Source organism: Embiotoca jacksoni, unplaced genomic scaffold (assembly GCF_022577435.1).
Source record: "Embiotoca jacksoni isolate LCO1_2020_lvr unplaced genomic scaffold, fEmbJac1.0.p SCAF_18, whole genome shotgun sequence".
NCBI lineage: Eukaryota > Metazoa > Chordata > Actinopteri > Embiotocidae > Embiotoca > Embiotoca jacksoni.
Genome location: NW_027185318.1, coordinates 12,085,831 through 12,109,705, shown reverse-complemented (window position 1 = coordinate 12,109,705; position 23,875 = coordinate 12,085,831). Strand labels below are relative to the sequence as shown.

The following is a 23,875-nucleotide window of genomic DNA, read 5'->3' as shown; positions in this document are numbered from 1 at the left end:
CACACACACACACACACACACACTCTCTCTCTCTCTGCCAGGTGCTCTGCCAGCCTCAAAGAAACACACAAAGAAAATGACAGTCTTTTCTTGTCTTTTTTTCTCTTTCCGGCGGTTCACTTTTTGACTTTATTAAAGCAAAAAAAAATTAAAAAATAAACACATGCCGTCTTTCTCCTCATCAATCACTGTCTAACTCTTCACACTTTTTTTTTTGACAAACTCAGCACAGTTTACTTTACTACTACACACACACACACCCCTCCCCGCCCCCCTTCTGTTTAATTAGTGTCCGTCTGTCCGCCGCCTCTTCATCTTCAAACAGCACATGCTGTCTGTAAAAACACCAAACATCAATCTGCTCCTCAAAGTCCAGACAAAAAAAAAAAAAAAATCACCACAACACTTCATCAGCAACAAAAATGAAACTTCCTTCCACTTCCTGACCGGCTCAACTTAAACAAGAAATCTGCGGATTTGTTGTGCTGATGTTTGTGGTGATCTTTAAATTCGTTAACGCCGTCAAAAAAACCTCCGAAGGGATCCTTATGTTTATAATAAGACTCTGCAGCTGCGTCCTTCTTTAACCACCTCATCTCCCATCATGATTCTATAAAATGTATTTGAAACCGCAAATGCGTTTTGAAGAGAAACACTATTGCAACCAGACTTTCTATAAATGTTATAAAGAAACAGTCAATTAACATATTTGGTAAGAAATGCTTATGTTGCTACTGAACATATCAGTAATGTGTTCACTGACAGCTTCATTTTTTTGGGGGGGTAAAGTTTAATATTCACTTCTAAAGACAACAGCATTGTTACTTCTTCATGGTTAAGTTTAGGCGCCTACAGCAAATGTAATAAAGTTAGGGAAAAACCCTGCACGTGACTGCATCCTTATGTCGCCCCAAATAAAAATTGGTCGAAGAAGTCGGTTGTTTTAAAATGCATTTTCAAGCAAACAGCGTTGTTCATTAAAAGCACAGCCTGAGAAAATAGATATTTTTTTAAAAAAAATCCAGGATGTGTGAGCCTAGCATAGCAAAAACACTGAAAGCATTAGGAAACTGCTAATATTACCCACCAAATAAAGTTCAGAAGTGTCCTTTTTTATGTTAACACATAAAATCAAAGATGAAAAACATCCTCTCGCATGCAGAAACGTTGCACGTGGGGCTTTGGTGAGATTTATTTGGTATTCGATGAGTTTGCGGTCTTTTGAAACAGTAGAGATGGGTTTAACAGTGTGTTTATGGGTTTTAACTTAAGTCACAAATATCAGTACAAGACCTTACGACAGCAGTAACAAATGTCAAAGGAGCAAATTATTAAACTACATTGCTATTTAATAGGGTTTATGTTACGTGTTAGTTATATAAGGTTTTGTATATGATAACTGTATTAAATATTTTCTCTCACACTTGAGCAGCCGTCTAACTGCTTCCGTTTTACTGTACCTGAGAGCTGCAGACATCCAGGTTTAAAAAAACAAAAACAAAAAAAAGAGTTTTCCTTTGACTTTCACAAGTTGTCAGTTGCATGCTGCCATCGTACTTTAGCATGCGAACACATGATAGCGCAACGTCTAGATGCTGTGTAACTTACAGCAAAAACTTTGAAAATGAAACCCAAATTGTCGAAAAAAAAAAACAACCGGAATTATCCCACAAATATCAAATTATTTTTAGTTAAATAGGTCAGATAAGGGATTTAAGAGGATCCAGATTCGATTAGAGGATTAGATGGTAACATTGATAAAAAAAAAGAAAAAAAAAAAAAGAAAAAAAAAAAAAGCTGTTGAACATCGACAACTCGGGCGTCACTTGTTTTTCAAAACTAAAATTTTCCGCCCAATAAAGCTCGACGACGAATCATCCCTGCAGAGTCCGTGCTTTTTCTGACACTGATCTCTATTGATGAGTAATAAAGTTCATACAAATACAATCTTCACTCACTTGGTCTCACTCACACACACACACACACACACACACACAGAGCAGCGCAGACCTGACAGCGGGGGTACACACGGAGCTTTACATCCTGTTTAATGACTGCTCCCTCTCTCTCTCTTCATTAAGCGTTATCAACCTCTCTGGCCTAATCTCTCTGAAATTAGTGTCTGGTCTCTACCACCTAAGCGACTGGCTGGCATTCATTAGCGCTGCGTTTTAGCCAAATCAATCACGCCGCACCCCGTCTGCCACGCTTTCTTAAAATGTCATCCTCAAACTTCTCACAATCAATTAAGCGGGAGATTAATGAGGCCAATTTGCCGCCAACACGTCGGCCTTCCTCCTCCGCTGAAAAGGCCGCAAACACACACACACTTGCAACCATGTAGGGAACCCACTCGGGATGATATATGTACAGAGAGGAGACGTGCTGACACGCGAACACGCGCGCACACACACACACACACACACTCAGGTGCATGTGTGCACATAGAATGCTATTTCCTGTAGAGCGCATGCTTGTCGTGGTGGTGAGTGAACGTTTAGTTTATACAAACTCGGAGAGAAGATTAATTTATGTCGAATAAAATAAAGAAATTCGATATAACGACGATCCGATATCCAATCACATCCGTGCACAGCCTAAATTGTCTATAATTTGGTCATTCTTCTAAGGTGAAATTTCAGATCACCCCGTCTGTGTTTATAAAAGTCCAAAAATGTGGACGCTAAGAGGAAAAGGAATCATAAGTGGATTTAATATTAAAAACCTGACACAAAAATCACAAAGATAATTTTGGAGGGGAATTTGATCTCTAAACTGATATATTTAATGTTCACAAATTATGTTTTTAATTCAAAATATACGATATTTTGCAATGCAGTTTGTTCGAACTGATTATGGAACTGAGTCCATTAAAAACTGCAACACCGCGCCCCAAAAACTGCAGTTCCTCGAATGCCCACTTGAGGCCATGTGAGCTGCTCTTCGGGAAACCAACGGGTGACGATCTCCTTAGTCCGTCTGAGTCCTTTTGTTCGACTCCTGTTTGCACTTTCAGCATTACTTTTTCTGCTAATGACAAACAAACCATCCCTTGCTGTTGTTGCTGCACTTCCCAGTGGCAAACCGGTGGGATGCTTTTATCCTAAAGAAGATATATAAAACGTGGTTTGTTTGTTGCCACGTTAGCAGAGCTCCATTAGGGATGATCTTCAGTAAAAAAAAAAAACAGGTCAACTCAACCAGACACGGACATATTATGCACTTGTTGGTCAACGGGTCAGTTCTGAATGTTGCACTTAGGAATGGTACAAACAAAAACGGCTACAGAGCTGAAAAGAGCTGCGAGTCCTCCAATACGTTGTCATGGTAACAGCAAGTTTATAATAAAAAACTATTTTTAAATCGTTAAAAATCAATATGGGCTATTGAGTGGAGATTGTTTGAGAACGGACAACTTTATCCATTAAAAATGAAGTATGCAACAGAACAAAGTATGCAAAAAAAAAAGAAAAAAAGACGGCGTGTGCAACATGACACAAAATGTAGTAATTGGAAGCAGGTCATCTTTGAAAAGGAGTCTTTATATTAAGGACACATCCTAAGAGCAACACTCATTACTTTGCACACACTCATGCTCTCACACTCTCTCACACACACATAAAAACACACGCTGCTTTTCCCTCTTCCAGGTGAGGGGAGGTCCACATTGTTTGTGTCACTTCCAATCTCACATCTGCCTCATCTGGTTGTCATAGCAACTCTCCGGGGATTATAACAAGGTATTATGGGATGCTTTCGAGTCTCGAGCTGCTGGATCAGAACACGGGTGTTAACACTCGCAGACACACGCAGACACGCAGACACGCGCACGCACGCACGCACGCACGCACGCACGCACGCACGCACGCACACACACACACACACACACACACACACACACACACACACACACACACAAGGCTCGACACGGCGACGGTGCTCAGCGCAGCGTGAGCGAATGCGCGGTGGCTCGGCTTGTTCCAGCCCCGTGTTAACACTCGCACATGACAACATGATGTGCAGAGCGGCGGAAGAGGGAGAGTTGGTTGTCACGGCGACACGCTCAGTCCGCCCCTTGCAGCTGTCTGCGGGATTAAAGCAGGACATATAAAGAACAAATGCAACAATAAGGAGTTGTAACAGAAGCAGCTGTACGCGGCACTAATGCGTGGAGTCCTGAGTGGCTTGAGTTTGGGAACAGCGCCCTCTAGCTGCCAGCAGGTCACTCAGACAGAGTGTTTGCATCGAGGGCTTTGATTCGATTTAGCTGAACTACCTCTTCCGACCAAAATGACAGAAGTCTGCATGTGACGCGACGATGTTCAGCCCTGACAAATGCTATTTTGCAAACAAAATGTGAACCTGAAAACTGCTGCAAGATGCACTGCAGTTACTCCAAACGCGCATGAGAGCAACTGGAAAGTGAAGCTTTTCTGAGCCAGAACAACCAAAGTGAGTCGTATCCACTCCAAGAAGAGCGCTTTTAAGATGAGGAGTAGAAAAAGACAACCAGCTGGTTTGATTGAATGGATTGTGAGAATTTTTTTTTTTTAAACATAAATTAAAGTTGCTTATGTGGTTAACGAAACAATATTGACTGTTATATAGGCACTTAACTGAGCAGAGGAATCCAACTACAATGAGTCTAACATGCATTTACATATTTATTATTTACGATTGAAAAGTAATATAAATATACGCACACTTAAAGCAAAAAATAAGAGCCCATTTCTTGCGAACTGAAAAGCCACTGTGGAAAGCCATTTGGAAGTACTTCCATTTTTCTGCTCCTTTAACCTGAACTCCACTAAATTTCCAAAGCAAACATTGTACTTTTCCCACTATATTTTACCGCTATAGTTACAAATGAATTTGCAGAATCTGGTTCATTAATAAGGGAGGTGATGCAGTTATAAAACCACAAAAGGAGGAGGTCGGGGTGGATGGACGGATCATTAAAACATTGGACTTGAACACAGGGGAACTCCATTTGTTTCCCGTTTCATGATAAAAAGTAGTTTTAACATTTATTCCATAACTTTAATCTCATGTTTATTATTGTAGCGATGACGACGAAAGGACTCTATCTTAAACCAAACATCGGCCTTTCCCTGAAAATAACCGGGTTGTTTTTTGCACTTTAAACCTAATCTAAACACGAGTAAAAACACGTGTGTTGATAATACAATTACACTGATCCCTTGTTCTCTCTTTATTCAGCCTTATCAAGCCTAACTTCTATTAGACGACCAACGGCATTTCGATGAGCATCCATCGACAATAACATCACGGATTTAGCAGCAAAGGCAAACACCCCAACATGACTCTTCTGCGGCATTAGTTGTCTTATTTAACTAGGATTCGGTTCACGCTATTGCCATTTGTGACAGCCCTACTTTTGACCCCCGTGCTGTCATTTGATCCAAACATCAAAGAATGCACTCCGACGCAACAGAGCTAAAATTTCAGAGCCCGAGGTGATATCTTTGAAATGCTTGTTTTGTCCAATTAACGGTCAACTGACCTTCTCTCGTTGGTGTACGACATTTACCATGAAGCCTCCCCATACACTACGCCCACAGTTCGACTTCTCAGCGATCATTAATGTGTCTTATCCGGTCCGTCCTCGCCACCGTTACTCAAAACTAACCGGAACCATTAACCTGCTCTTATTGCTACGATCGACGAGTGTCGGTTTATTTCAAACAGCGGCAGGTGTTTTGAGTTGGTAATACATTTTTCATATCTGTGAGGGATTTTTCTGTCAGGATCCTCAAATATGATAAAGGGATAAAAAATAAATAAATTTTTAAAAAAAGGACAAGGAGATTAGAAAAGTGTGGATTTTCCCATCGTGTAGTGTCTGGTGTCAACGAGATTATAATAATAATAATAATCAGGTGTAACTGAAACACACACACACACACACACACACACACACACACACACACACACACAGATTATATTTTGATATTTGAAAATGCACAAGCAACAATGGAAAAGAACATTTTCGCTGGTGTTCAAAAATCATCTCAGAAATGTACACGCATTTACAAATGGTGCATATCGAATAACACACACACACACACACACACACACACACACACATATACACACGCACGCACGCACGCACATATATACACACGCACGCATGCACGCACGCACGCACGCATGCACACGAACAGATTACCAGCCTCTATCAGCTGTGGTATCGCGTCAGCCTGGTTGTGATGTTAAAAGCTCAGCCTTTGGGCTGTATGTTAAACAGATAAGGAGTGGAGCATGCTAGGGATTAAAACTACAAGACACACACACACACACACACACACACACACACACACACACACACACACACACACAGACACACACACACACACACACACACACACATAAACCCCAGGGAGCGAACAGCGATAACCCAGTCATTATCATACTTTCATAATTCCATTTAATAATTCAGCTTAACCGCGGCAGCAACTGGATGTTGAGGAATAATTGAAGTTGGCTGTGGTGAAAAATCTGAGGGTGAATTATGAGGAATCACTGCGCTAATAACGTAAAGGTACATTATGAAGAATAATTTAGCTTCTGAAAGGCTCAAAGGCAAATCATAAGGAATAATTCAGATAATAAACTGGTGTAAAATCCTCATTCTGCGGCATTTTACAGGATTTGGACATCAGACTATAATATTCTCGGGGTTCAGGAATTAGGAATAACAGAAACTAGAGAATTGATAGTTCTTATTCATTAACGGCCTCACTCAGGGCACCGTGAGGCCTGTCAGGCTTACTGGAAAACAGAAATATTGAAATAAGGAGAAGTTTAAAAGACAATTTGGCTGTTTTTAGAGCATTACTGCGACTGGGGCGAGAGATGTCAAATTGGTCCTGAAGGGGGCGCCAGAGGAAAGAACGTTTTAATATGTGATTTAAAAAGGGTTTATCCTCTGTAAATTGGATATTTTAGGATATCTTTAGTTCAGATCTAATCTGTAAAGCACAGTGTGAAAAGAGGACAATGTTTTAGAGCTTGCAGGGAGTGGAAATGGCATATTTTGGCCTGTCGATGGACTTGCATAAGAAATCATAAAATTATTACAACATGAATGACTTCCTCTGGGAATCATGACTATCTTTACCAAGTTTTCTGGCTCTGGAGAAATTTCAAATCAAATCCACCAAAGTGCCCAAACTCAGAGCGATACTGGATCAACACAAACTTCACACGGGCAACAAACAAACCAAAAATGAGTGTATAGAAAATGTAAATTTAGTGAAGAAGCGGGATTTATACACAACATGAAGGATTTGAGTGTGTTTGTGTTTGTGTGTGTGTACAGTATACTGATTCTGCATGATGTTGAGTGATGCAACAGTGAAACAATAACTGGAAATTATTCATAAAAAAAACAAAAAACAAGAGCAGTTGAAAAATGTACTGAATCCAGAGTGTGTGCATCCAGCTCGACAGAGTGCATTTTTTTCTGGGAACCTGCAACATAATACTGGAAAAACGCATTTGAAAACCTGTGTCTTAAGATGAAGTCAGATGAAGACATTTTTAGCCACCGTTGAGCTGTTCCTACCTGTAATATGTGGCTGCCCAGGTGAGGTTCGAAGATGTCAGAGGCAGCGGCGCCGGGACTCCTCCTCCGCTGGGCACCGATAGCTAAACACACACACACACACACACACACACACACAAACACACACACACATACACACACACACACACACACACACACACGCGCACACACACACACACACGCACGCACGCACGCACACGTGCGCACACACACACACACACAAACACGCGCGCGCGCACACACACACACACACACACACACACACACACACAAGGCCACACACACGTACAAGGAGAGAGAAAGCACAGGACAGGACAGAAGAAGACCGGTGAGACTCAGACACATTGATACGAGCAAAGCTACACTCACACACACAAACACACTCACACTCTCACACACTCTCACACACACACACACACACACACACACACAAACACACACACACACACACACACACTCACGTTTATACAGCCTAGCATGACAAACACACATGGCACAAGACAAGAGGAACCAGTGAGGTCAGCTCTGAACAGTCTGGATTAGTGCGACAGGTTAGCAATGTTAGCTGTGCTCACTGAAACCAGTGAGAACGAGAAGCGCGATGCATCGTTTTGGGAACACGAGGCACTAATAACGCGAACAAGTCTCAGTCAGTGAAGTCAATCTGGCAAAGCAAGAGAAAACAACATGTGAGCAAAGCGTAGTCGGATTACATAATCACACTGGTTAACAGATTTTGTCGCATGCAAAAAAAACAAAAAACAGTTTCTTGTGTATTTCTGCTAAATTCAACTGTGTTTTCTGAACTTTTTTTTTTTTTTTATCACTTAGTCTTTTTGTTCCCCAGTATACTCTCATGGAAAAGTGGTACCAAGAAATGTGGACCCCCTCTAACATTAGCAGGCTTTTACTGGGCACTAAAGAGGGATGTTGCTGAAGCCAAATATAGATTTTTGAAGTCAGTCTGCATATTTTGTAATAAGTCATTCACTTAAAAAATTATGTCTAATGAAATAAATTCTAAAAACAGATTCAAATTCTGCATAAAACTTACAATATGGTCCAGCTACTTTAGAGTGCGGGACAAAGTAAAACGTTTGAATATTGTGGCAGTGTTATACAATATAACGTATAGAGTAATAAATACATTGCTATGCAAACAAAACATGAGCATACAGTATTTACACGTAGAGTAACATCTGCTCCACTTCCAGTTTGACTTCATTAGTATGGAAAGGTTCCCTCTTCAAATGTTTACCAAGACGAAGGATTAAGAAAGGAAGGTTTGACACTGTACTTCTCTCCTGTATCTTCAAACAAAGCCGTCGGAGGGGTTTTTCAAACAGTACATCTCTGAAAATCTAAAGTTTTCTCCCTTTTTAATCTTAACGCTATTATTTGCAAGACTTCGCATGTGATCATCCGAGTGCGCCTTGAGAGCCTTCCGAAAACTGGGCTCAGTTACACACATTTGTGCAATCTATTGCATCAAAAGCACAAACATATCTAAACAATGGGGTGCTGGAGGCTTCACTTCCACCTGTGCTAAAGGCTTTTACTAAATACACCCATCAACTGTTAACATACCAAACCTTTTGAGAGATTACGTCACACAGTGATGGAAAGCAAAGAGGGCATCTCTCTCTCTCTCTCTCTCTCTCTCGTCTCTTTCGTGTCTCTCTATCCCCTTTTTATTATTCTCATCTTTCTATCCATCACCCTTCATCTCTGGAGAGGGAGAGAGAGACGGCGAGATGCAGACAAGACAGACAGAGAGAGGAAGAGAGCGAGAGAAATGGTTTATAGCTTTCTAAAATTTTACCCCGAGGGCAAAACTCTCTCTACAGAGAAAAAACAGAGAGTACAGCAGCCAGGGAGAGAGAGAGACAGAGAGAGAGGGGGGAAATAGCGATGTGAAAAACCTGCCCTCAGGTAAAACTGTCTGTCTCTTTCCCCAAAAGAAGACAAAGAGGAAGACCAAAAAAAAAAAGCACGAGACACCGAGAGGGAGACAATTTGAATTTGAAAAAGTCCTCTTCATCGTCCGCCACGTGCCAAGCGCAGGTGCATCAGTCAAATTGTACAAATAGGTCACAAACGCAGAGATCTCAACAGACGCCGCACTTGTTCGTTTCGCACCGAGCGTCCACGAAAGCATCCACGTTACGAACGCTCAAAGCCGTTCACGTCAACATGAACTTCAGAACTTAGAAAACTCCCTTCGACTTCAATTAAAACACCCTTTAAATGTAAAGCAAACTGGATTCATTGCAGACGTCCACGTCTTTGGCCTTTGAGGCAGCCAGAAGAAAAAAAAAACCTTAAATATCTGTGATGAGTTAAAGGGTCACAAAAAAGGAAAAGAAAAAAGTGGACCAGGCCAAGAGAGACGGGAAGGAGAAGAGAGACAGCGTTGGACGGTGAGACAGGCTGGCAGAGGGGGCATTACAGCTCTCTAAAAAGAAAGATTTTTTTTTTCTGCCCTGAGGTAGTTTCTCTCCTCTCTCCGCACAACCTCCGTCCTCGTGTCCCCGCAGACCTCATTACACCGAATTTAAACATGGACCAACACAAACGCTGACCCCCCCCCCCCCCCTGTTTTTTTTAGTTTTTCATTTTTTTTTGGAGGGGGGAGGGGGTAAGTGTGTGTGTGTGTGTGTGTGTGTGTGTGTGTGTGTGTGTGTGTGTGTGTGTGTGTGTGTGTGTGTGATTGGGGGGAGGGGGGTTAGATGTAGCTGAATTAGGCTCAATTAATGATGTAATGAAATGCCACTGCGCATGAAAGGAGCGAAGAGAGAAAAGACGAGAGAGCGGGTGGACGAGGACACGAGGACGGAGGACGGACGGAGGAACTCATCCTGATCTCGTAGGGAGAAAACAAATGTCACGTTCTAAGTCTGATGATGATGATGAAACATTCAAACACGATTATTTTGCAGAGAAAATTTGTAAATTGGTTCAAAACATTCAAGAAAAAGAAGTGGCCGGGGGGGGGGGGGGGGGGGGGGGACAGTGAGGAGGAGGACTAGAACATTATGGAGATGGAGGAAGAAGAAGTCAGGGGAGGAAGAGGAGCAGAAAAGAAGATGGAAAGAACTAAAACAGTGAGGGGGGGGGGAAGTTGATGGAGGTGAAGGAGGATGAGGAGGGTGAGCAGGAGAGTGTACATTTTGAAAGAGGTCATGGAAAGCGAACAAGAGGAGGCGAAGGAGGAGGAAGGCAAACAAACAAAGGCTATAAGGATGAAGAGCAGAGAATAAAACGAGCACGAGGATGACTAAGTAAGAAGAAGAGGAGGAACAAGTGTGAATGACGATGAGGAAGCAAGAGGGGAAAGTAGAGGAGAAAACATGGAAGGTGGCACGGAGGGAAAGGGAGAAGAGGAGGATGAGGAAGATCAACACATAACAATTCTAAAAATGGAAAAATCCACGGCAAAAGAATCGAGGAGAGAAACGAGGGACAGAAAAAAAAAGATGGAAAGATGAGAGGAGGAGGAAATGTGAAGTCTGGAGGCAAGGACAGAGGCGGAATGGAGGGAAACCGGTGGCAAGATTGCAAAATAGAGAACAAAATGATTCCATTTTTAGAAGAGGGAAGGCAGAAAAATAACGGGAGAAAGAAATGTCAGAAAAGTGACGAATCAATTCAGAGGAAAGAATCAGACACGAGAAAAAAATGTAACTGACGAACATAAACTGGTGAAATCATTAAAAGTCAAAGACCTAACTTGTTGAAATTATTCAAAACTAATAATCTGTGTGTGCATGTGTGTTACTGTGTGTGTGTGTGTGTGTGTGTGTGTGTGTGTGTGTGTGTGTGTGTGTGTGTGTGTGACCATCTTATTGGAAAGTCAATTTAACTTTGGTCTCTCAAAGTCAAACATTACAGCTGTTGTTAATTTATTTTCTTGTTTAATATGAAATTGGCAACAAACCAGGGATCCCTCCGCAGTGTGTGTGTGTGTGTGTGTGTGTGTGTGTGTGTGTGTGTGTGTGCACACGGAGGCTTAGAGCCACTGCCCGCTCACTCTTGCTGCAGGAAGGTTGGAGTAAGAGGGTGGGGGAGGGGGCGGGGGACGACGACACAACCTCCAGACTACCGGTTGGTCGGAGCCTGAGGACCGACTGTATCGGAGAGGGGGGGGGGGGGGGGGGGGAGAGAATTGGTAGAAGTGTGAGAGAGAGTGAAGAGTGGGAATCTGTACTGTTACCGAAATTGCCAATTCAATTAGTGGTAGGTGTAAGAACACTGGGGGAGAGAGAAGGAGAGGGCAGCCATTTTGGCAGAATGTCAGAGCCAATTCATCAAGACAGAACAAAATACTTCAGGGATGAAGAGGGGAAAAAGAGGAAAGTGAGGGGAGGGGTGGGGAGGGGGAGTGTGTCTGTGTGTGTGTGTGTGTGGGGGGGGGGGGGGGATGCGAGGGGCTAGCCCTGGGGGGGGTTTCCAGATTGAGGCTCAATCCCAATCCAGCCCTTTGGCCGCACCAGATGTTGTGCTGATGCAGATGCAGACTCCAAAACAGTGTGGTGGAGGAACCCTTTTCAAACTGAAGCAACATAAACATTAAATAAAATGTGTAAAATAATTGTTGCAATCTTAAATTGGAGCTTTGAGGTATTAAAGCCATTTCTGGTCCAAACAGATCGAATGAAATCCGGTTTTGCGAGCATCAAAAGCCGATTCTCTCAGACACACTGTTATGTCGTCATACTGCATATTTCCATAACTTTAATAATCAAATTTCTGAGACTTATCAATCATTTTTAATTGAATTGCGGCAAAGAGTGGCGTCGCATTTCCTAACTGTGGAGATTTTGGACACCTTTTTTTTAGTTTGTAACTCGTACGGCCGCACATAAGGATGCACGTGCGTGTATATGAATATGCGGTGTCATATTTTGTTTAGCTTGACAAGTGCTGTAGTGAATACTCGTTTGCATTAAATGAATAGATCCTAAACCCCAGGAGAGAGGATAGCATCCAAGAGAAGCTATTGACACGGAAGCGAGACAGGAAGTGACATCGGGGCGCTCTCTAAACTGTACGAAACCACTGGAGGGAAGGAATGACAGAAAAATGGAAATTAGTGGAGGATAAAAGGAAGAGGGAAAGAGAAGGGGAGTTGTTGGTTTTTTTTTTTAAAGAAAAAGGCTGAATGTTGCACTGTTAATCAGACTCTCTAACACAGCCTCCCCGGGCTGTTTAAAAAGTCATCAGCACTGGAGACATTTGTTTTAATTAGTATCTTCTTCTTTTTTTTTTTTTTTTAAAGGAGCCTATCAGCCGCTTTAACTTTTCATGACCAGTTTTGGATTAATAATCCATGAACTCTCTCTTTATACCGTCATCAAATTTTAACCGTCTGACTCGCCCTGTGCAAACGAGCCCTCAGACAGATCAGCCTTCCCTCTAAATTCTGGTTCTTCAAAAGAAAAAAAAAAAAAAAAAAAAAAAAAAGGAACTAAGGAATAAAAAGTAAATTTATCACATTCAGTTATTTGGATTTGTCAAATTAACTTCTACTGAATGGCGGCCACTGTGTTCCCTGTGGAACATTGATGTCATTGGACAAACAGTGAGATGAACTACAGTAATTGTTGTGCAATAAAACCTTCTAAATGCTTATCCATTCACGATTAAGATAGAAAACTGAATGTCGGCGACACTTGGTTAGCTTGGTTAGCTCGTGAGCTACTGATCACAGCAGACCCAGTAAATCTGCTGCTTTAAAACGAAAACTGAACTGAGCAACATATTTGATTACTTATATATTAGATGTAGGGATGTGAAAGATGGATGGACAATTTCAGGAGGTTATACACTGATAATAGATCCTTAAAGATCCTAAGAAAATCCTACATACTGGTCCTTTAAAAAAATGCAACTACCAGTTGCTTTGAGAATTTAAACAATTAACCAACGTTGTTGATTTTCCAGTGAGGATAGTTTCTTCTGTGTATTTTAGGACATAAAAATGGTGAAAACCTATTAAAAGTGGAAATACACGTGCACCTTTAGAAAAGCCAAAACTACCCAGTCTGATGTACTGATATTGTACATTATACACATTTTTTTTCTTATTTTTTTTTCCTATTTGATGATGATCGTAAACGGTGTAACTGCTGGATCGCCACCCGCCTATTCCATAATAAAGCTCTGTGGTCTTCCTCTGACGTTAAACGACAGAATGGGAGGCTTTTCTTTCTGCCAAAGTTTACAGCTCGTCTCGTAAAGGAGAGCCAGTCAGCCTAAAAGAGACTGAGAATGAGATGTTTGGGCCGATTAACTCAGACAGAGGCGCTCCACTAAACCTGCATCACTCCACTGTTTAAACTCCTTCAGTAATACTTTTTTTTTTTTTTTTTTACTGCTCGGCACTGAGATGTTTTACAGTGTAAGCGCCCTGCAGCCCTGCAGAGAGGTGTCAGTTTAATGCCGTGATGATATGCTGATAACTCCGCAGCTTTTATGAAACTAAGAAAGTTTCATTAAGAATTTCCTCAGACAGACAAATATATATGACTTAAAAAAAAATAAAAAAAAAATTTAAACATCATAATCTCGCATGGTTCCAGTGTTTTCCAGTGTGGTTTTCACTCCCAAAAACGTTACGCATTACAACAAGACAAGACTAATGTTCAGAAGGATTTCTGAGAGGCAGAAAGAAACGGAGCTAAGCGAACTCGTCTGTGGCGCTTCACCGGCGAAATCCCGAGTCGGTAACATCGGCAAATGAGCACAGAATTGCTCAGTAATTTTTCCACTTGTGTTGAATAATTCAGCAGTTATCGTTCAATGATCTGACTTAACTAGAAATCAAGAGCCGGGGTTGAATGTGTGCGTGTGTGTGTGTGTGTGTGTGTGTGTGTGTGTGTGTGTGTGTGTGTGTGTGTGTGTGTGTGTGTGTCTGGAGTTGATGAGGTCACAGTCAGATGACAGGTTCTGTTTGCTCACAATATTATTTAGGGAACTTTTATTCTTGTATTTCTGCGTTGAGTTAAAGGGAATGAAGACGAGCCAGCTCGAAGATGTTTTGTTTTTCCTCTTTCACATTATGACAATAGCCTGTGATTAAATATTCTGAACTCAAGGTTCACTAACTGGCTTTCTGAGTGTATCCAATGGGCTTTGTCATGTAATAACAAATGCTCATATAAAACAGCATATAAAAAAAACATTTGGTTAGAAGATGACACTGAAGGTTATCTGTCATTTGCTGAATACTTTCATTGGCTACAACTCAAAAATCTCTGGAAAAGAGTTCAAAACATTAGGAACATTTCACCACATACGGGATATGTTTTCAGAGTTAAGACGGATTTTTTTTTAAAACTTATTTGATCTTATTTCATGTCCCTAGAGCTTGTCTGAGTCACCGGGGATTGGCACACCTTGCAGTGCACCCCACCCCGATGCCTGACCCTGCACGCGGCGTACCCGAGGTCTTGATCCCGAGTGAGGGTAGGACGGAGCGGGTGATTGACAGGTGGATCTGTGCGGCATCACCAGTAAAAGCAGGTGTTGTAATAGACTATTTTCGTAAAGACGGGCAATAAGGTACATTTTGATAAGCTTTGATGAGTTTTTAGGGATTTAAATCAATGCCAGGAGAAGGGATTTGAAATTGGGTTCATGTGCTCCTCTATTTCACTGCTTTTGCTTATTACTTTTTCTGCTATTAATGGTATTTCTGCACAGTTACTTAATATATATTTCTAATGATTCATTGCTTTTTCTATGGCTTTTATGTGGCTTATGTGCAACTTATATGTCAGGCTGCAATTGGAAAACCACTTTAAATGCCCCAAAAAAGAGAAATGTAATTTCCTCATCTCTTTCTGAAGCTACTTCAATTAACTAATACACAAAGACACACACACACACACACACACACACACACACACACACCCTTTGTCTCACTACAGTTATGTCTCCATTCTCTCGTCTCTTTGCCATTTTCTGTGCTGAACTTCATTGCTTTGCTCTCTTTCTCTCTGGATGACATCCCTCTGCTGTCGCTTCCAGACTTCTGCGCACACACAAACACACACACACACACACACACACACACACACACACACACACACACACACACACACATACACAATTACACAAGTGTGTGTGTGTGTGTGTGTGTGTGTGTGTGTGTGTGTGTGTGTGTGTGTGTGTGTGTGTGTGTGTGTGTGAGTGTACAATCATCTCTGCTGTCTCTCCACTTGGCTGAGTGCCAGCTGGTGTGTGTTGGGAGTCAAGGACAAGGGAGGACAGAGAGACAGAGAGAGAGAAAGGGAGAGAGAGAGAGAGAGAGAGAGAGAGAGAGAGAGAGAGAGAGAGAGAGAAAGGGAGAGAGAGGGAGAGAGAGATAGGTAAAGCAACAGAGTGACAACAAGGAGGAAGAAAAATGAGGATGAGGAGGAGGATAGCGGGATGGATGAAGGAATGGACAGGTAGGAAAACATGGGGGAAAAAAATGGAAAACAATAAAGAGAGAGAAAAAAAAACATTTTGGGGAGAAATAACCAGTAAAATTCGGCAGAGGGTTGGAAACTGCTTTCACCTTTAAACTTCAAATACACCTGCACAGGAACAGCAGTAGGGGAGCTAAACTAGTACTGCATATATGCGTAATTATTTCCATTTAAACTTTTTCTTCACTACAGTTTAGAGGGATATATTAAACATTTTACTCCACTACATCAATCTGACAGCTTTGGTTACTTTACAGAGGAAAACGTTTGCACACAAATCATTTGGAACTCTTTTAAAATGTGATGATTTGTAATGAAAAAAAATGACTTTACTTAACAATATATACAAATGCAGCTGAAATAATTGGTCCATTAAACTGTGATTATTATTAATCGATAACTATTTCACAACTGAGCGTGCAGAAGCTGCTGATCAATCAACAGGTGTTGAAATAAGATGAACGAGTGGGAGTCAGTTTTGACGTTATGGTAAGCCTTAAAATTACATCTGTGCGACTAATTTACAACAACAAACTTGTCCATTGCTTTTCTTTTTTTTTTACATAAGGAAATATTAATTGTCATTTACAGAAAAGCCTAATTTCCTACAATATCCATCCATGACTATATTTTGGGACATGGTTCAGGCATTTACAGCATTTTGGTGGTTGGAACACTGATTTTAGAAGGAAGCAAAACTCATTCACTGCATTAACATTTCACTAAACTCACAATCTTTCCCTAATCTGTTACAAAATGCTTTTGTTTTTATGTGATTTCCACAGACAGCCATTAAAAATTGCTCAAATCTCCTTTGAAATGGATTTAAAGACTGATCAGGCTCCTTTCTGCTTTCACTTTCCAACTGAAACGGTATAAGCATTAATTCCACGCTCTGCTTTGTATTTTGTTTCTTACACTTTGTTTGTTTGACGTTATCCTAACAGAGGTTTTTCAGTTTCTTTTTAAATATTAATGTCTTCATTAAAATGAGATCCTAATCTGGGGAAGCAAAGTGGGCAGGTATGTTTGCGTTATGAAATACTGTGACACTGAGAGAGAGCAGACAGACGTGTCCTCACCCTGCAGAAGCTGTGTGGTTAAGTGTGTGTGTGGTCTGTTTGGGTGTGTGTGTGAGTGTGTGAGTGTGAGTGTGACTGTGAGTGTGAGTGTGTGTGTGTATGCTGTCAGTCCAGTGCCTCCTGAGATTTGAGGCAACTCTTGTGTCTGAATTTGTCAGAGTACATGATCGGCTTCTTTCTCTCTCTCGCTCCCTCGCTCTCTCCACACTCACACTCACACTCACACTCTCTCACACACACACACACACACACACACACACACACACACACACACACACACACACACACACACACACACACACTGAGCACACTGAGGGTTCAGTGAGGCAGGAAGGTATTGGCACTGAGGGAATACAAGGAGCAGACAGTAATTAGGAACCAGCCTACTGTACCATAGGCGCGCACACACACACACACACACACACACACACACACAAAAGCCAGATATGTTCTTGGGCGCACACACACACACACACACACACACACACACACACACACACACACACACACACACACACTGTAATTAGGTAGGGGCCCCGATGCCCCAGTGGTGAACTGAACAAGCCCCTGAATACCCGCACTGGGAACGACTGAACACTATAATACGTGGGAAAGGGGCATGAACGCGTGAACACACACACACACACACACACACACACACACACACACACACACACACACACACACACACACAAGCACGTTAATTAAGCGGCAGCCTACTGTGCGTGAAGGGAACAAGGCGGTGGACGGCCGCAGTGGGAGTGTACGCGGACCGGCAACAGTCAGGATTAACACGAGTCAACCTGCCAGCGCTGAACGCCAACACAGGACGATCCACCGCTTGTCTTCCACCGTCCTCTCATCCTTTCCGGTTTAGTCCTCATCAAAAAAAAGTCACCACGGAGAACCGTACGTCTCGGACGAAATCTCTACAAACACGAAACTGAATGAAACAGTTTTTTCTCTCCACATGTAAAACCGCAAATTGTTAAGAATAAGGGGCAACCAACAGTGATGTCATCCATTGATTTGTGAACGGCCGTTATGAAGCCTCAATTTTAGGTTTTGACCGGCGCCATCTTGCTAGTTCGGAGTGGTTTAGAGCCAGTAGTGACCATATTTGGATGTGATGGGGGGGAGCGAGCAGTGGTTCTGATTCGATCTGATTGGAAACACGACGATGCCACGTCCCGCCCACCGATTTCAGACACCTGAAGGAAAAGTCAAGTTATATTTTTTTAAATAGCTTTGGATCTCTTCAAAGCTCTGAACTCCAGGTTGAATTAAAAGTAAAACAGATAAATAACTGTGTTTATTTCCTTGATTAAATGGTGGCAAGCCTGTGGATATTGAAACCTGAAACCAGCAAATGAAATGAATGAAAACATTCAAACAGAGCTGAAACTAGGATCATTTTACTTTAAGATTCTGGATCCGTTTTGGATGATTTTACCTGCAGCCATGTATTTTCTTCTTCATGGGAAATACCATATGTTTGTGGGTCTTGGGAATCTTTGCGTTTTCCCCAACTGAGTGTTGTTTTGGACGCTAACTTCCACCTGAACAGTTGACATTTCTTCAAAAGAAAGGCTGAAAACACGTTGTTTTCTTTATTAAAACTGCCAAATTTAAGATGCAAACTATTAGAGCATCACTGTCTGATAGAAACCTCATTTGGCATATCAGGGTATCTCAGACTCCGGCTGCTAAAGCAAATGAAGTGAGCAGACAGACTGCTGTTCTCCTCGGTGTTAATCTGCTGTTAATTTGTCTGGACTGTAACATGAGACGGAGTGAGCTGCAGGAGTTTAGAGTGAAGCTGTTAGTCATTAATTTAACAGACACAGAGGTGAACGAGGCCACATGTCTCCATTATTCTCTGTCACACTGTCACCACACATAATAACTGCACTGCAGGGCTCGGCCTGTGCGTGCGCGCGCGTGTGCGTGCGTCTTGGAATTTCGGCGTGTCTATTTGAATAGTTCATTGATGTAGTTCGTTTCATCTCTTTTCTACTTCTCCTATTGTATTTCAACGATAAGAAGAACATTTCTGGGGATCAGGAATGATGAAATTTCACAACAAACCGCTCATCAGAGATACCATCCTGATGATTGTGCTAAATGAAAACCCACGGGGGAGAGGGGGAGTATATTGTTGTTTATCCTTTGGCGACCATTAATATCAATGACTCATTTCAAGGCAATTGAGGTTGATGGAAGCCTTTTTTTTTTTTTTTTTAAGTTCAAAGTCAGACAATCCTGACACCAAGTAGCATTCACAGGCAAAAATTGACTGACCTAGCTATATTATGCTAACTGTACTATATATTGACATGCTGAGGTTTGATAGATAATATTTACTATGGTTTCTATCGTATTAGTACGAAACACAAAGCACTGTTGAGGTCGACTGTCCGCCGTTTGCTTGGATTGTAATGGGACGCCTGTGGTGAAAGTCCGACTTCTATCTGTAAACCCGACCTCCTTCAAACTGCTTCAAAGCAACAGTTTAGAAACCAATAATTGGCATCTCGGTGGGTTGGTCTTTGGTGTCACTATTCAATGTCCGTCATCCAAATCCTTGATATATTTTGTTGAATTATTCCCCGTTTGAAGCAAAGGCCAGTTCAAGTTGTTGACAAGATGAAACTGTGTGAAGGATGCAGCTCTAAGTGCCCTCCTCTAAAGTGCCTTCTTTCTTAACCATTAACGTAAACAAGACCCAGACAAATTTCCCAATGAGTCGAAAGCATTTCGGAGCGATCGCGCCGACTCTTCAGGCATTCCTGAAACAACGTTTGATTGCAAATTTTGGAAGTAATCCGGCTCAAATAGTAGCACTTAAACGAGTGAGCGGCAGTCGTCTTTTCACCTCGTTTTACCTCTGATTACAGCCCAGTAACTGTAGAAACCGATCCTGAAAGTGTTCACTCTCGATCCGCGGAGGAAACTACCTCAGCAGTAAAAATTAATGATCTCTGACCAACTGTCAGACAGGAGAGAGACGGGGTGGGGGGTGATGCAAGAAAAGGATTGACAAAGTAAGAAAAGGAGGGCTCAACGGAGGGGAATTCTTGTGGATGAAGAGAGAGGAGGAGGATTTCCATGACTTTCAACGAGATATTTCGCCTCTCTCTCCCCAGCATCCCTTCCGGTTTCATGTCCTCTCGTCATTCCTCCTTCCATATCTCCGTCTTCAGCCTAATTCCCCATTTAAGCGTAATTAAGTTGCAGAGATGAACATTTGTGTCTGATGGGAAACGGCTGAACGCCACCGGTGAGGGGATGAGAGAGGGATGAGGAGAAAGGAAGAGGCATCGAGAAGAAAGCAGGAGCAAGCGGAGCGAGAACCAAAAAAAAAAAAGTGAAATGGAGAGACCGAGGTAGAGAAGAGGAGGAGGAGGAGGTGGATGTTAATTAATTATAAGCCGTCAGGGTCCAAATCATCTCCTTTTAAATGTGGAGTTGGAGCAGCAGAAAAGTCACGGTGGCTCATATTAAACCTTCAGCTCTGATTCAGAGACAGGAGAGTTTTCTAGACACTGCGAGGACGTTTCAGCTGCTGTCGCACACCCAAAAATTCTCTGGAAACTCGTAGTCACAATACCATCGCTATATTAATACTGGCCAATGCTGCACTTTGGTTAAAGTTGTGAAAGGAGCGTAACATTTGCAAATAAATTCTGATTAAGGTACGGTCAGCTGCACAGTCAAGATTTCTGGCAACCTTTACCGGAGGGGAACGAAGAAGGAAAAACTGTCAGAATGATTTATTATTAGAATAAATCATTGTATTTTATGGTGTAAAGTACATCAATCATTGGACATAATCCTTCACTGACTGACAACTCACAAAAAAAACCACATTGGCGTGCACGCATGCCATCCAGAGCCACATACAGTCTGACTGAACACTGATGTCTATGTATTGAAACGTCCTGGATGCTGATGAAGACCAAAGTTTAGATCCTTTGCGGTCAAGCAGTTAAAACACTCCCTTTAAGTTAATGTGTCGTCACGGCGACGTAGCGGGGGACTCTTTGCTGAGGTTAGAAAAAGACCGTGATCATGTTAATAACTGCACATTTACAAAATAGAAAATCTGTTGACCGCAAAGTATAAACCACATAATCACAGAGTCCAAAGTTCCAAGGAGCTGGATTACAAATCATACCCTCTCTTTTCTGGAGTTTATTACAGCTTGGGGTTTGTTGTTATCATTTTAACCATCATTTCTATCAGTTGTGATGATAACATTGTTAAAAATCTGTTTGACAAATCCACTTTTTTCTTTTTACTGTCCTAGACTTGTCTCTGTGATGTTAGTTTTTTGCAGAGACGGACCTATTTCCAGTGTGCGATGCCAGAACTGGAGAACGGTCTGCTTGCACACGTAACATTGTGCTGGGGGCTTGTTTGCATCAGCCAGTAACACTCCTTTTGTGCGATGCCAAGTGTAGGATGCAGCAACGATGTCCTTAGTGTCGGGGGGTGGAGGGGGGTGACGACTTGTTTTGGTGGAACAACTGTACATTTACTGTACTGCATTATCCATGCAAAGGGTCCAAAAATAAGTAAACAGGTCTGCCTTATTGCCACGACCCAAATCTTTGTCAAAACATGACATTTTCAGCATGTGGGTTGCTGCTCGGAGGTGGTTGGAGTTGTTTTCCTGTCGCGACAGATTTGGGAAGGTTTATACCGACATGCTACATCTGCTGAGTCACGGTGAGCAGTCTGACAATCAAACTGAAATGACATTTAGTCACATTTAGTCTGACGTTGACCTCATGTTAGCCAGATCTGCTGGGAAAATCGGGAACTTAAGCGCTCTGGTGTCTTAACCAGCAGAGAGTCTGCAGAGCAGAGAGAGTTACTGCAGTCCTTATCAGAGTCCAGTCCCTATCTTCTGTTCTGATCCACACACACACACACACACACACACACACACACACACACACACACACACACACACACACACACACACACACACACACACTTTATTAACTGCAGCACAATACAAACCTGCAGTGTTTCGGAGAGACAAAGAAGGAAACAAAGCTCTTTCCAACTATTTCATTGGATGTGAACAACATGGTGTGTGTGTGTGTGAGTGTGTGTGTCTGTGTGTGTCTATAGAGGAGTGCAGAAAGCAAGAGTGAAACTAAAAGCTCTGAGCCTCACTACACAATTTATCCGAAACTAAAGTCTCACATCCTGCCACTAACAACAAACATTCAACAACAACTATTTATGGTATGGTGGTTAACAACCATAAAAAAAAACAGAAAGGTGGGAGAAACAAGAGAATAAATATCCCTTTCAAATTGATATTTATAATTGCCATGTGCAACGTATTTCAAAAATATCTCACTGCCTGTCCTTGTTACCTGAAATTCATCTTACAATATCTGAACAGCAATACTAAACCCACATGCTTGATTCTTTAAGTTTAGTTGTCAAATTATTTCCCCAAGGAGGCCATTTATGGTCTAAAATATATTATTTATAGCTCGTTTTTCAAAGATTGATGTCTTCATTTGATGAATTAAAAGGTATAAATAGGTTTGGCAGGGAGCAGAGTTTTTGGCTGCTGGTGTTCAGTGATTTCATTCGGTTCCAGGAAGTAAAAACCGGAGCTTAAAATAGTTCCAGACGTTTCAATGTCACAACTTTTATAGCGGAGAGGATTCGCTGCCAGAGCGGCTTTTACTGTTCGGCCGAGGTGATGGAGGACAAGCGGAGGAGGAAGGATGAGAAGGGAGAGTAGGAGGTGGGCAAGTACAACAAAGAAAGGATGGAAGGAGAGTCGGAGGAAAAGAAGTAGGTGTGGGAAAGAAAGATCAAGACAGTAGACTGAGAATAAGGAGGATAAAGCTAATAGATAACAGGACAAAGGGAAAGATAGAAGAAGAAGAGGAGCAGAAACGACAAGAAGAGAGAACTATTGGAAGGATAGAGGGAAGGATGGATCAAAAGAGAGGTAAAGTTCAGGCTGAATGAGGGATGTAAGGACAGATTGGAGAAAAGATAGGGAGACATGAAGGGAAGGATGTAAATGAGCTAAAGAAAATTAGGAGCCTATAAAAAGGGGAAAGGATGGAAGACAGGAAGGAAGAAGACAAAAAGCTAAGAGGACTACATCCGGGAAGAAAGGGAAGGTGTGTGATGATGAGAAGAAGACGAGAAGAGGAAGGGAGATGGTGAAGGGAGGAGATGGAAACAGCGAAGTAAGGATTGAAAGATGAAGGGAAGCATGGAGTGACAGAAATGGGGGACAAAAAGAGGTATGAAGGATGCATGGAAGACAGTAAGGAGGATTGGATCAGAAGAGAGAAAGAAGGAAAGAAAAGTAAAGAGGGAAGGATGGCTGTAAGGACAAATTGAGACAAAAAGATTGAAAAGGAGGGTTGGACAAAGGAGGTGAAGAAAAGAAATGGGAAACAAGCCGTAAAAAAATGGAAAAGAAAGGAGAAAGGGAAGAAAGGATGGACCGGGAAATGAAGTTGTAGATAAAGAAGACATCGAAATCAAAGTAGAGAAGGAAAAAGGCTGGAGGGAAGGAGAGAGGGAGATGAGTGCCAGAGAGTCATTTAAAGTTGGCTCGTGTCCCGGGAGGAAGGGAAACACTGAGAAGGTCGAAACCACAATCTGACAAAAGGAGTCAGCCAACAAATGAACCTACGAATAAAAGAATGAATCAAGGAATTGATTCCCCCCCCCCTTTT

The 23,875-nt window shown here is 42.0% G+C and overlaps 1 protein-coding gene across 1 annotated transcript in view; it reads right to left on the bottom strand.

The window, feature by feature from the left end:
* LOC138200256 (neuronal PAS domain-containing protein 3) overlaps positions 1-23,875 on the bottom strand; it is a 268,641-nt gene that overhangs the window by 109,829 nt on the left and 134,937 nt on the right. The window contains 1 exon segment of the mRNA XM_069152828.1: positions 7,589-7,671. Coding sequence (XP_069008929.1) covers positions 7,589-7,671 — 83 coding nt within the window.